The sequence below is a fragment of the Aythya marila genome, assembly GCF_965140915.1.
Source record: "Aythya marila genome assembly, chromosome: 2".
NCBI classification, from domain to species: domain Eukaryota; kingdom Metazoa; phylum Chordata; class Aves; order Anseriformes; family Anatidae; genus Aythya; species Aythya marila.
The window spans coordinates 45,595,481-45,609,607 of record NC_139043.1 but is presented as its reverse complement, the minus strand read 5'-3'; the positions used below and the strand labels follow the sequence as shown (position 1 = coordinate 45,609,607).

The 14,127-nt window shown below is 38.3% G+C and overlaps 1 protein-coding gene across 2 annotated transcripts in view; it reads right to left on the bottom strand.

Annotated features, from left to right (window-relative positions):
* DNAJC13 (DnaJ heat shock protein family (Hsp40) member C13) overlaps nt 1-14,127 on the bottom strand; it is a 53,296-nt gene that overhangs the window by 17,207 nt on the left and 21,962 nt on the right. Inside the window, exons 18-35 of one of the 2 annotated variants that reach the window (XM_082753522.1) lie at nt 14,042-14,117; nt 12,942-13,037; nt 12,655-12,798; nt 11,422-11,436; nt 10,683-10,765; nt 9,379-9,532; nt 7,130-7,233; nt 6,896-7,055; nt 5,831-5,893; nt 5,381-5,482; nt 5,140-5,244; nt 4,223-4,425; nt 3,712-3,796; nt 3,386-3,540; nt 2,785-2,830; nt 2,416-2,570; nt 1,593-1,794; nt 754-869 (exon numbers count right to left, since the gene is read on the bottom strand). In XM_082753522.1, coding sequence (XP_082609648.1) covers nt 754-869; nt 1,593-1,794; nt 2,416-2,570; nt 2,785-2,830; nt 3,386-3,540; nt 3,712-3,796; nt 4,223-4,425; nt 5,140-5,244; nt 5,381-5,482; nt 5,831-5,893; nt 6,896-7,055; nt 7,130-7,233; nt 9,379-9,532; nt 10,683-10,765; nt 11,422-11,436; nt 12,655-12,798; nt 12,942-13,037; nt 14,042-14,117 — 2,064 coding nt within the window. The remainder of the gene's footprint in view (nt 1-753; nt 870-1,592; nt 1,795-2,415; nt 2,571-2,784; nt 2,831-3,385; nt 3,541-3,711; nt 3,797-4,222; nt 4,426-5,139; nt 5,245-5,380; nt 5,483-5,830; nt 5,894-6,895; nt 7,056-7,129; nt 7,234-9,378; nt 9,533-10,682; nt 10,766-11,421; nt 11,437-12,654; nt 12,799-12,941; nt 13,038-14,041; nt 14,118-14,127) is intronic. The other variant, XM_082753523.1, reaches the window with a different exon arrangement.

Sequence of the window (14,127 nt, the reverse complement as noted above, 5' to 3'; positions counted from 1 at the left end):
TACTGATTGCAATTAAGTGAAAACTACAAAGCTCTTGTATTTTAATTTGAGAATCCTGCTCCATTAACTGAATGGAGGTACTCACACAGCCACAAAATAGAAACTAATATTAATATCTCTTGCTGAGATATACTAACCAAAAGGAACTCAAAGTCACCCTTGAATTAAGGGTCTAAATTTAGAGCTAATAAAAATAAATAGTAACAATTAGTAGTCCAGACACATGAGCTCACGATTTGTAGTAAGTGCACTGCTCTTGAAGCATAACTATAAAATAGTGTCAGTTCTCTTCTAGACGCCTGATGTCAGAAACAAGTGGCAAGATAGGAAGGGAAAAATCCCACTGCTATCATTAATAAAAGGACAAGATCTGGCAGGTGGAAGGAAGGAAGATTAGAGAAACTGAGTTCTACTTTGAACATATTCAAGTGCTGCCCTCTTCTTTGCTCATTAGGAGTTAGTCTAATATTTATCCTGTAGAGCAGCCTAGTGAATGCTGAGAGCTCAAAGCATTTTTCCCGGTTTCAGTTCATCTTAATACTTTACAATTATTCTCTCAAAGAAACACCAGAGCTGAATTTTCAAGCTTTGTTTCTTCTTAGAAGAAAGCACTCTTCTGCCGTGAAAGTAGGTGCTAGACACAACTGGTACCACTAATTGGTTGTGAGTACTGAGATAAGGAAATTCAGTTTCAGTGTACAGACATTATGTAACTGCAGTTACATACCACTTGATATACTGAAAGCAACTTACTGTCCTTGTCCTTTGGGAAGGTTAAGAACCTCATAAGCATCATCTATTGACATGGTAGGTGGCTTCTTTTCTACTTCCTTCTTCCAAGCTTCTAGGGTATCTTTCAACAGTTTGACCTAAATAATTACAGTTTATTAGTGTTTCATTTATACTGGCTGTAGCACGTCATCTTCTACAATGAAGTGCTGCTTTATTAAGGTACCCTTATCACCCATCACCCTAAATTCAAAGACGTTTTAACTAATCCTCTTACTCATAGTAGTTATTGCTCCCACTTCAGTCAGGTAAGAATCAAGACTTGGCTTCACTGCAGCACTATGTTTTATTCAAGATTAAGACTGCCTCAAATTTAAAATATTTTTGTAAGTCACATTAGAAAAGGTAAAAACGCTTGAGTGTAGGGCAATTTACACTTCCATATTACAAAAACTGCAAAGCTGCATGAATAAATGAAGTTGATTAGACAATCAGACAGATCTAAGACCACTGAACTGTACCAAGATCTTACCAGTTCAGTTAATGTATTGATATCAAGTTGCTCAGTTTCCTGTGCAGCACAGAAATAAGAACTAAAAAACATTTAAGGCTCATTGAAACACTACATAAAGTTTGCGTACTTTAAGTCAGTACATGAAGAAATACTTAACCAGTGGCTGCTACATGGCACGAAGACTATTTTGCTTTGACATAAAAAAAAAAAAAAAGTTAATTCTGTCTTTCAGTTTGTAAGCAAATACGTTTAATTAGTTATTTGTAACAAACCAGCACTTGATTTCATTAAGTTGTTAGGACTCTGAAAGAACAACAGCTGAGCAAATTCTGAAATTCTTCTTACTTACTGGATCTTTAATTGGCCAGTCTGGAAATCTGAGCGTATCACAAAGATGCTTCAGGTAATAAATATTACAGAATAGTTCATTTTCCAGTTGCGGATAGTTGATAACTGGGATAGGACAGTATTGGTAGAGGGCCCTTGTATTGCTTTGAAGACGAGGGGTGAAGTCAGCGAGATGAGCAGCAATCTTTTCTATCATAAGACGCCTGAAAGTCACAAAGTTTGGTTTGACACTTGGCAAGCAGAGTCCTCAAAAAAGCATATAAGTGTGTTCACTGATATCTGCCACAAACATTTTCCCCGAGTAGCCTGACAATTTACAGAAGAGACAAAGGCCCTATTCTGTCATGAAGACATTTTAATGCCTAGAAAGTTCCGTTTATTTTAAAATAAATGGAGATGACGTTTTGCCCTCCCTCAATACTTCTTTACTTTTTGGAAGACCCTAAAAGCATACTGTAATGTTAGAGGTGCATCTCCTAGACTGGTGATACTGGCAAACAAGTACAGTAAGTACAAAACAGTCTACATAAGTAGTGAATTCTCCATTCATGAAAGGAACTTGGTCAAGTATGACACAGGCATATGTAAGAGGCTTTTCGGCATTCAGTGAAATAATCCCATTCTCTCTGCCAGTTTCCACACCTGTAATTTTTGATAGAAGCAGAGGACACTGCAGCATATTGCTCTTGCAGAGGGCAAATGGAAAAAAAGCAGTGGAAACACGGAAAACACGTATTTTAGACCTTCTGTAGAAATGCTAAAGCTAAGACCTCTTCAGCAGATATACTTTTTCAGATTTCTCTCTGACAGAAAAAAAAAATTACCTCATTTCATTGCTCCAAATTGCTTCTGGAGTGTCAAATTCCCCAAGGAATATCTCAGAAAATTTTTCTGGCTCATAATTTTCTAAGTAACACACCATTGCTTCAGGAAGAATATGTCCAAGTATACTTCTTTGAACTATATCTTGACTTTTTGTCTATGGAAAAAGATGACATTGCCATCTCAAAGTTAATTGGATTTTCAGCCTTTCCAACCAACTTAAGATCTCGAAGACCCTCCCCCCTTTTCCCTTACAGTTCTTAAATTCTGATTCTTAAGAACTAAGAATAAGCATGAAGTACTGTTAAAGCAAACAGGTGGTTTACAAAACTATTTGGAAAAACAGGCAGTTATTTTCATGATCTACTCACTTCTTCAGACTTGAAACCTTGTTTTGTATGTGTGTATTTCAAAAACCTAGAAGAGAAACAGTAGTTATTTAAGTATACAAAGTTAAAAAAGTATCAGTTAAAAACAGATCTGAAACCTTTGAAAGATAAACAGACCAACAAACTCCAGCTGGCAACTCTCATGCATTAACTTTGAGATGAAAAGAGTAACAGCAACCACTGAATGAATCTCTGAACCAAGACCATGAATTCCTTGGGAACCCCACCAAATTAAGTTCTTCCATGTGTAAGTATTGCCTTACGTTCACTGTTTCAGTTTGAGTCTTGTTCCTGAAAGTTTGTTTCCTCTACATCACATAAAGAAGCTGATAGCCTTTCCCTACAAATCCTGCCCTACATCATTTCATGGATGAAACAAGATGACCCTTCCCTCCTTGTCAGGGTCACAAGCAACTCATTTCATTAGCTGCTGACTTGACAATGTTGAGGTAACTCTTTTAGAGGGTGTTTGCCTGCAGTCTCGTGGTGATTCTAACAAAACACACATACTTCCAGGAGCATTTAGAGCAGCACTCCTTCTGAGCATGAGAAGTCAAGGACCATTTTCATCCTTTTTCCTCACCTTGCAATAGGAAGTACATTGGAACCCGTGTACATCATGATAAAGAAGAATACTCCACTCAAATAGAAACGAGGTAACTGAGGGTTATCTTGCATGATGTGAAACAACAATATAGCGACTTTTTCCACAAGGATAGGATCAAAAGTCAGTAGCAGCTGAAATAAAACACAAGCATTTACTATTAGCTGCTTAAATAGCCTAAGTTACCTACCAAAATCCCAGTTTTAATGAATTCAGTATTGGGATAAGGAAGTCAACTTAAAAATCTCATTTAAGTTCAAGGTCAGACTTTTACTCATTTCAATGTGTTTTTTAGAGCTGCTTACCTGAGTGATATGAGGAAGGCAAGTACTATCTGACAGCAGCCTTTTCACTCTAGGCAAAGGTCTTATAATAGCATTGTCTTGATCCCTAAAAAAATAAATTGGTACAGGAGCAAGCAGAAACATGCCTTTTCTCTTTCAAGAACAAGCAACTTAAGCAATCTACTAAGATCAGATTCAGTGCTTTTAAAAAAAATAATCAGACTTTAAGTGTGGTTTAATACCATGCATTAACTTGGAAAAGCTTCTTTAAACAAGAACCTGTCTGTAGGAATAAGACTGTGTTGCTGTGCATTAGGAACGCACCGAGCTTGTGCATGTGTCCTTGCAGTTCCTATCACAATGTTAGTATTGTCTCATTTACAAACCATTAACCCACAGGATTAATTACTATTGCAAAAATGATCTTTAATACAGGGTACTACTCGGGTTCTAAGAAAAGCTTCAAGATAGAAGTTGCATTTCTACATCTGCACGAGAAAGTTAGCCACCTCTGCTGAAAATTAGTGTTTACCTGCTGGGAAAATATCCACACATTGTGATGAGCATGTTGAGTATAAGCGTAGCAAGGTCAGTCTCATTCAGCACAGCCTGGCCACTGGCAAGCAAGCACCACTTCAGCTGAGGGATGACTTGTAATGGTCGCCAGCCGTCCATACCTTGAGCCCAGCAACGTGTTTTTGAAGTCAGCTTTCCACTGTCCCATAGTTCCTGCATCTGTTGCAGAATTAGAGGTTAGTTGATTCAAGCACTCAGAATCAAGTTTGCTCCTCAACATTCACAATCAACACAAGCTTCTAACTGCCACATTGCAGACGTTACCATAGTTCCATGCAATTCTAACAGAACCAGTTGGTAAACATGAAGTATGTTTACAGATTGTTGACAGATTGAGCATGGCAAAACTGGGCCACAAGGGGGCAGACAGCATTACCAAAGGCATTTAACCTTTCAGACGCTGTTGGCAAGAGTTACTGAGGTATCAGAGTGACTGTTAGTTTAATGGCACTGGTCAAGGCTTTTCTGGAGCATTTCAACAGACAGGAAAAACATTTAATTGATTTTTTTGAACTTCTGTCCCAGTTTTCTCTCTCCACTCATCCAAAAAGGCTGTGTATATAACAGGAGAATGACCTATAACTTCGTTAGAAAAGCCATTTGACACGTGCAGCAACTGCAGTACTGAGAAGAGTTTAGACCACAGAAAACAGATTTGTGCTCTAAGAGGAATTAAGAATTTAAGCATCAGAAGCTCTGTGCTACAACAGGCAATTGTTGTAATAACTGCTACACACAGTATTTGCTTCAAGATTAGATCTTTGGTCCCATCTTCTCTATACCTTTTATCAGACCTGGGTCTTGGCACAACACCAAATAAACATCAAGATGGAAGTATCTTCCATCAAGGTCAAGTTAGAAGCAGACAGGTACCTCTTGAAAGCTGTAAGGACCACTCCTTTCTTTGTCAGCATTGCCAAAGTACCATTCTTTCTCACTCTCCCTCTTCATATCAGGCGCTGCCTCAATCACATTGCTCTAGAAGTTGATATTTATAGGATTAGCTTCAGTGCTGCTATTACATTTCCACAGGAAATGTAAGGACATTGCTTTGCTAAGAAGACAATTCTTGAAAATCAATGTATGAATAGTATGAAACAAAGGCCACGTATACCTGCAGAGGGACTGTAGCTCTGCTTGTGTGAAGGTGTGCCAGTGTGAGCAGATCCACAAGGATTCGAATTCCATTTGAATCCATAAGGTCCTTCACATTTTTCTGTTAATGTATGAAGTGAGTTAATAAAACTATTTTCCAGGTAAGAGTTGTTACAAATATTGAACGATTTTATTCTAGTAAGAGTTGACTCTGAGAAGTCAAAGCTTTAGCTAAAGAGCCTAGGATGGTGCAACCACCAGAATACATATCTACATTTATCTACACACTTCCTTCAGCTTTCTTGCCAATACCAGCTACAATACCCCAAAAGAGCTGTATCACACATTGCTTTAAAGCCTGCATCAAGGCTGGAATTTTTGCTTAAGTTAACCCCGAAAGACGAGTTCAGAACATTTTATACGTTTGAAAGACCCATAAACTACTGTCACGTGTATGTGTGCACCTTACCTTATTAAGGATCAGCTTGTTGAGAAACAGTATCAGTCTGTCCCGCTCAAGCCTATCAGTGCACTATTGCAGCATAAGAGAACAAATTAGTATTTGATAGCATATATCAGAAATTACCTTCAAGAATCAATACAGTTGCGCCACAAAGACCCCTTTTACTTTTCTTCATGCCCAGAATAAACCAGCTGACTATTAAGTGTCCGGTTTCACATGCAGCTTTCTGACACTTAAGTAGAAAGATCGTGTTCCCCTCTACCATCCCCTTTGTTGCTCTGGGTCCAACACTCAGACCCACAGTTTGCTAAAATAATTTATTCTAACAGAATAGCGTTAGGATTCCCCAGTGAGCCTGTTAACACAAACACAGGGAAAAAGGGACTGCTTTCAGCCTGCAGAGAGAACAGGTCTTTGATGTTACATCTGTGGTAAGACTCAAGGCAAAATAACAGACTGTATTGGCTCAGTTCCACTTACAACAGCCACATCTAAAACCCACACTGACGCGAGCAAAGAACTCCCTTCTTCAGATGGCAAGGAAATGCATTTTTACAATCTGTATGAGTTGGGAAACATGATTCAGACACACTGAATAGCCAAAGCAGTCACCAAAAAGATCCACACTGTGTCCATCTAAGGATACTGTTTAAGTCTGGGGCTGTTTCTACAGCTCCTGAATGGAGTCTCCCCAAATATGACCTGGAACAAGGTCATCCTCTTAAAAAGCTTAATGTTTCTGCATTTTTCAAAAGCAAGAACAAGATTAATACCACACCAAGATCCTATATGCTTTATTCTTGCTCAGCCTAAGAAAACTAGGCTAACAAAACACACATTGAAATTCTACTTTGAAATACTTCTAAGATCAATGGCTTGTTAATTATACTTCAAGTGAGTCAAGGGGAGATACCAGGAACACTTCACGACAGCGTGAAAAAAGTATTCATGCTGCAATTTCTTATTCTGTAAAACTGAAACTTGAGTTTCACAGCAACTTGAAGGATCTGAACATATGTTGGACCAGCCATACATTAACTACTGTATCAAGTTCCTTTAAATAACTCTTACCCGTTCTAACATCCCAACAATATACTTGGTATCAGAAAATGGTCCTATTTCTTCATGACATCTTCCATAAACAATAGCCAATGCTTGCAGACATAAGCATTTCATATTCACTTTTGGGGTAAGTAAGAAGCGATGGTAGAGCTCATTGAAGAATTCATATCTAAGGAAGAGATGAGATTTTAGCAAAGACAACAGAGACCTTGTGAGTGAGATAAGACTTTAGTAATGGCTCACGATTTTTTGATTGCTCCACTCTCTTCAGTTTCATCTTCTTCCAGTAGCAACCTTAGGTAATAATCCCCTATTTTTATCTCCTCAGAAAGGCACTCATATTTTACCTATAACATAAAACAGGTTACATAAGGAAAAACAATGTTTACTGTGAAGTTTTTGCTTGCATAAACATTACTGCATTTGCTTGCATCAATATCCTTGTCAAGGTTAGCAGCCCTTTCAATAGTCTGAGGAAGGCTGAAATCCTTCACAAGTCTGCAGTTAAAGTACACATCTGAGAAAAAACGATGCTGTAAGCTATCATTGCGTCCCAGAACAGAAGTATCTGACATTATTCAAGTTCCAGCTTCCAGCCTCTAAGTAACTTGTATCTATTTTTAGTAACTAAGCATGGATAATACACGATGCGTTCAATGACTCAAGTTTTAATGAGTAGTTATTTCACTGTAACATTTCACTCAGTGTTACTACAAGTATGAAACACCAGCATGACTTAATTACTAGCAATACTTGATATTGTTCTAGGTAATTAAAGTCTAGAGGCAACAGTATGCACAGCAAGAGGCTGAAGTGAAATTGCATAATAAGAACCGTAATTAGCTTCGTAACAACTACATTAAACCTAGCCACATGCCTCAGTGTTTAATGGTTTTAAACATTTGGCAAGCACCTCATTCAGAGGTACCTCTAACATACCACAAAAGCCACCTCTCTACAGTAGTTGTTCCTATCTATCGTTTGCAGACAACTTTATGTGGCCTTAAGATAGTGATCTACAGATCTGACCATAGCACCCGATACAAAGAAGTCCTCCCAACTAGTAACCTTCCAGAGCAACCTCAAACCACCATCCCCCTTGGCAAAGTGACATGTTTCACAGCTGGTCGAGAAGCCCTTGTCAACAATAAATAGCAGAAGTACTTATAGCATAGCCTGACAGCACAGTTTTCACTTAAAAATACTTAAAAGCAAGCCTCAGAGAGCAGCTGTTCAAAGACCAAGTTACAGAAGCCCCCATCAAGCCAGTCCCAAAGCATTTTGGGTTCTAACTACAGGAATGCTAAGTGATACGTTCCAGTAGCACAAGCCACAGGGGAGCATGAAGTGCAGATGGAAAGCCTGCTTTAGAGTAAGTTTCAAATCTGCACTTTTGATTCTGCCCCAGGTAGCACCTCTGAAGTACAGAGATGGAGCTGAGACAGCAGACACCGAGCCTGGAAGCCCTGCATCTGACCCATAACTGAAGGAAGCTTTTAAGACTGAAACATCAGTTCCAAAACCACCAGTCCAAACCCAGACTTAGCTGTTCACTTCATCAAGTCTGCAATTGTGTGATAGGGATAAAAGGAATAGGTAAAGTAGTTCTTCCTCTAATTACAATGGCTACTCTAGCAGATCTAAAAGAATCGCCTATTTGAGAATTGCTCAAAAGCAGCAGTTTACTCGTTTCACTAGTACTCCTCTGCTTTAAAAATAAAATTGTACTGTGACAAGGCGGGCACCGACAGTATCTAAGAATATCTTTGAATTTGAATTCAAGTACAGTCTTGTTTTGCTCTAGCATTACACATTAAATGCACAAATCCCTGGGGAACCATAACAGTACTGGAAACTAGAGTATGGGAATTTTTATTAGCATGCTGCTGGAAAAATTCTTTCAATTTGTTTTGAGAAAGCCAATTAGGAACGCATCAATTCCTTCAGCCTGCAATACCATTTTGACTTTAAGTACTGCTGTTTCTAGAACACAAAAAATAGTAATCCTCAATCTATAATCTACAGAGGGACATAGTTTTAACCACATAACCACTTGATGGTTTGACAGATCAGTATTGAATGTCCCTAGGATCGCACAGACATGGTGGAAATAAAGACCAGAAACTTGCTATCAAAGAGTGAATTGTGAAGCTACCCAAAACAAGTCTCATTAAGCACACTCAAGAACACCCATGACTTAACTTGACAACAGCGTAATACCAGCTTGTCTCTGTTCCTCTTGTATGAGTATAAAGGTTTTTCTAAAGCATTATTTGTCAGGCTGAAGAGGTTTCAGTCTTGCTAAGTGACACTGGGCAATAACACCTGTCCATAGCCTTAAGGCCTAGCAGTTTATTCCATAACCAGGGGAATTGTAGCCTGCAGTCAGGGATCGTCAACACAAGATTCACTCATGTAGCTAGAGGCATAGAAGTGACATTTTAAGTAGCCAGATTTTACATATGCAAGTTCTAACACAGAGCGTTATTTACCTCAAACTCCTGATGGTTCCATGAGATAACACTAGCACTACCAAGTTCTCTGTCAATATTAAATGCTCTCATCTCAGACTCAAGAGTATCTCTCAGTTCTTCCCGTGTTTTGAAGTTCCAAATTAAGTTTGATCTAGTATGGTCCTGAAGAAATCTAGAAAAAAAAGTTACACAGTTTAAAACCTTCAAACATCATCTGAAAGCCAGGTAAGACTCAGCTAGCAAGCTAGAGAAGGCTGGCATTATCGAACTTTATTATTAGAAAGCCCCAAGTAGTGGTCTCTAATTAGAAGAACTATGCTTTTTTTGCTTGTATGGTGTTTTCATTATTATGGAGGTTAGCACAGAACAAAGCATGCCTGTTGTCATCTCTTTTGGCTCAGTTATCTGCATACTGCTGACAAATGGGAGACTTGCAAGCTATTCACTGTAAGGCAGTAAGGGCTAGAGGTAAACAACAACCCAAGAGAGCAGACAGGCACATACCTAGCGTATGTTTTGAACAAAAACAGTAGTTCGTGTCAGAAGAAAAGTTCTCAAACATCACAAGACAGTCAGTGGACATTACTCAGTGACAGTTACAAACCAGCATTTGGACCCAGAGACTGGCTGAGAGCAGCACTTTAACATTTGAGGTTTAAGAGCATACAAATCTTCCTTTTATGCAATATTTGTGTAGCGACAGGCTACATAATTTCACCTTTAGAAACATTAAGCACCACTTAAGCCCGCTGAACAGTCAAGGGTTATTAAAACATTCCTCTCCTAGCCGGATAGAAGTGATATTCCCTTTTTTCCAAGTAGAAGTCCCTCCTTTTTCAACTTTGACAGCTGTAAGAACTCACAGGTAAGCAAGCCGCATTTAGGACTTGGGGCACTACTTAAAATACAGTATATACAAATGCTTTCTCCTTTAGCCTTGAACTCATTTTTATTCCAATCCAAGTTAAAAGGTATCAAGTAACTCACAACTTGATGCACTAATACAATACAGTGCTTTTCAGTGCTACTTTGCTTTACTCTTCTACATCACGCAGATCTGCATTTGCAGCTTGTCGCTCACTTTTTGACACACAGAAAAAAAAGATTTATCTTGATAATGTTTGAGAAGCTTTCCAAATTCCCCTCCCCTTTTCTAAACAAAAAATCTTTACATGGTTTACAGTTTCATAACTTCCTGTCATAAAGCACTTACACCATTTCAAAGCAGGCATCAACTGGAAACAATCTACAGGAATTCAGATATTAACAAGAACATCCAGCTGATAACATTGGACTCCACCATATTAATCTTAGTATTTTACCTGTAATAGAAGAGATCCCAGTTTGCTTCTATTTTTATTCTTTGCCGTCGTTTCCTTAATATCACTGGCTTTTGAATAATGTTCTGCAAAAAAGACAAATTTAAGAAATTAATAGTAAAAAAGAATCCCCTCTTTCCCTTTAAAATAAAAAGCTTGGATTTCTTATTCCTTGAAAAGCTATACTTTAGGTTAAGCCTCATTAACAAGGTCTCTATCTAGTAAGCAGCAGCAACAGACTTTCACAAGTGTTATTTACAACAAGTTAAATCATGCCAGAGAAACTTTCAGCTGTTTAACAAGTCGTTCCTTTAAAAACAAGTTATCCCTCCCTGAGAGAAGCTTAGTTCCCATCACCACAAGCACTCTGTGCTAGCAAGATTGCCAGGATAACCAGGATAAGCCAATATTGAATATACTTCAAGATACCAATTTCACATAAACCAATCATGCAAGACAACAGTACTTTTAGCACTGAGCTAAAAAAAGCAAGCAGAGCTTTAAGACTGGCATCCACAATAAGACCAGCAGTTCCAAAGCCAACAGAGGGAAAAACCACACAGAGACTGCTTGCTCTTGGAGTGAAAGTAACTGGAACAAGTCACAGAAACATGTCACAAGCCTGACTTGGCCACTGAAAGGTTCCCTAGTTTGCTCAAGCTTTAAAATCAATGTTATACTCTACATGCAAGCAAAAGTGAGCAACATAATCCACAGACATGGCTGAAATATACAAACTCACCATATTGTTTCTGTCCTGATTGTAAAAGCAAATTGGAAGAAAAGAGAAAAGGAACATTTAACAAGCCACAGCCATTGAACTTAAAGTGGTCATAACCTCACCTACTACCCTTTCCAAGCTACGCTAACATACATTTAGTGTGAAATTAAACAGCTCAGAACCCTGTACTGAAAAAGCAATCATTTAAAGTATAGAGATGAGATGTTTAAAATGATGTTGCAAGCACTAATACTGCAAAACATCCTCAAGCGCAATTCATCCTTCTATCACCATTTTCCATATTTTCACATTAAAACTTTGCTTTGAATCTAGTTCACCATTATTTCAGAGAGTAACTATCAATTCTGCACCACAGAGTGCATCAAACTTGAGCAATATTTTACCAAGTTAAGGTTTTCCCAAATTCAAGCTTATTGTTGCACCAGATCAAGTATAAAGAGTGGTGTGATCAATACTTCACATTCTCTTTTCATCCTTCTTTACATATAAAGAAGAAATAGATTCCTCCTATTTCCCAAATATAAGAATAAGTTTAGTCATGACACTAAAGAAAGTTAAGAAATGCACTTCACCATTCAATGCTTGTCAAACAGAACATGACAAAATAAAAAAAGGAGACAGTGTCCCCTTATCTCAGATCAAAAGTCACTTATCACCTCCATCTCAACCTTGATTTTATGCATAATCTTTTGTAATTTAAGCACTGAAATACTTGACTTGCTGTGCTGCTTTGTCAACCTTAAGGGCATTATGACTGATCAAAAATTTGTATTGCTGGAAAGCCCACTATTCAAGATAATACTGAGCTTCAGGTAGGTTCTAGAACTAAATACCACCACATACAACGGGCATCATTTCACATGCAAAGAATATCTATAGTTTCTTCCAAATGTGGTTTAAAGGCTGTTTTTGCCAGATTTCCAGGAACTTCCTATTCTCCCATTCAATTGTCATAGAAGAGATGAACAAGCTGCACTCAAATTTGGTTAGGTTAGCTAGAACAAGTTAAAACTTAACACATGCTGAATGTACTCTTTGCCCTACTCTACATTCTCCCCAGAACCTATCTCTAATCAGATGAAGACCAGTAAGAGGTAGAAAATCTAAACAAAAGAATGAAGTTTCTCACATCCCCACACCTCTATTACTGTGAATCTTCTTCTGATTTCAGTGGAGTTGTCAGTTTCTCTCCATGTTTAGTCAAGTTGTTAACAGAGAGCTTAAAATACTTGCCTCTTTTTGAGCTATGCCCATTCTATCTCTCCAGTGCATCAAGACTAGATCCACCTTCTCTTTGGCAAATTTTTCAACTTCCTTTGCAGCTTTTCCTGCTAGCCGCTGCCACTCCGGCACTTTATTAAACTTGCCATACTGATCCTGCAGAAGAAACCCCACTGGTTAGTTGCAGGTCTATCGACATGTTTGATACAGAAATTCAAGTATTACACTGATCTGTACTGAAAGTCTCCAAGACTGTATACGTACAGAATGGAGGAGGCAAGACAGCTATGTTTACTTACAGTTGCAATTTTTAAGTTATCTCTCACATGCATCCTATCAGCATCTTTTTCAGGAACAGGATCAGCACTGTCAAGGTATGCCAGCAAACCTGGTGGCTAAAAACAATGAAAAGCAGCGTGAACACAGCTGTGACTAACAGAACAGAAACCATTACATTAGGCAACAAGGTATTTCCTTTGAATTGGCCAGTTTCAAAACGGAAAGAATATTCTACTCTCAAGGAAGTGAAGCTGCAGCAGCTTTTTGCTTGTATTACTGAAATACCAACATCCTTAGCAGAACCATTAAAGAGAGGCACATAATTAAGCTTTGGTACAGTGGAGCTCTTTTGCCTATATCCCATTCCTTAAAGGAGCACTTAATGAAACAAATTGCTGCAGGAAGAGAAGAGTTGACCCTACAGCAGTATAGAAGGGAATGAATACTAACACTAGTGTTTACATAATGGGGCTGAGTGCTATACATGACATTAGAGAAAAGTAGTCTTATTTGACTAAGCCTTCTAGAAATCAGTGGCTAAAATCAGGACAGCCTGCTCTGCCAAGAATTGAGGAACTGCAACTTTGAATTTTAAGTGGCATTTTTCTATATTTAGTAATTCCTTACAACACTATTTGAAAACCTATTTTCACTAAAGCAACTTAGAAGAACTTTTCAGAAAAAGCTCTAAGACTGAAAGAACACAGGAAACATCAAGTATGTAGATTTAACAGCATTATAAGCAACCAAGTTGGACATGTCTGCAAGCATAAAAAGAAAACTGTTTCTTAACTCTTTTGGGAACCAAGCATTAAAGACTGTTTACCTTGTTTTCTGCATTTTTGTTCTTTCAATAAAGAAAGACATGTTAAGTTTTGTGTTGTACGCTCTTTTTAAGAGTGACTGGAGAGTCGTAGAACTCTAAGAACCTAAGATATTTTGTACTAGCCATCAATATCCTTTAAACAGCAGATGCCAGACTTCTGATCTTGCAGGTTAGACTTCCACACTTTGGAGGGGAAAGGGGATGCTTTCCACTATATAGCCTAGCCCAAGTTTTCTAGTACTGCAGGAAGTCAGATTTCACTCTTTCCCCAGTTCACATCCCATTTTTACTCACCAAAATACGTTTCAACAGGTTCATTGCAGTTTTGTTCTCAGCTGTCCAGAGGCCAACCAAATGTCTACTTAACTGCCTGAAAAAGC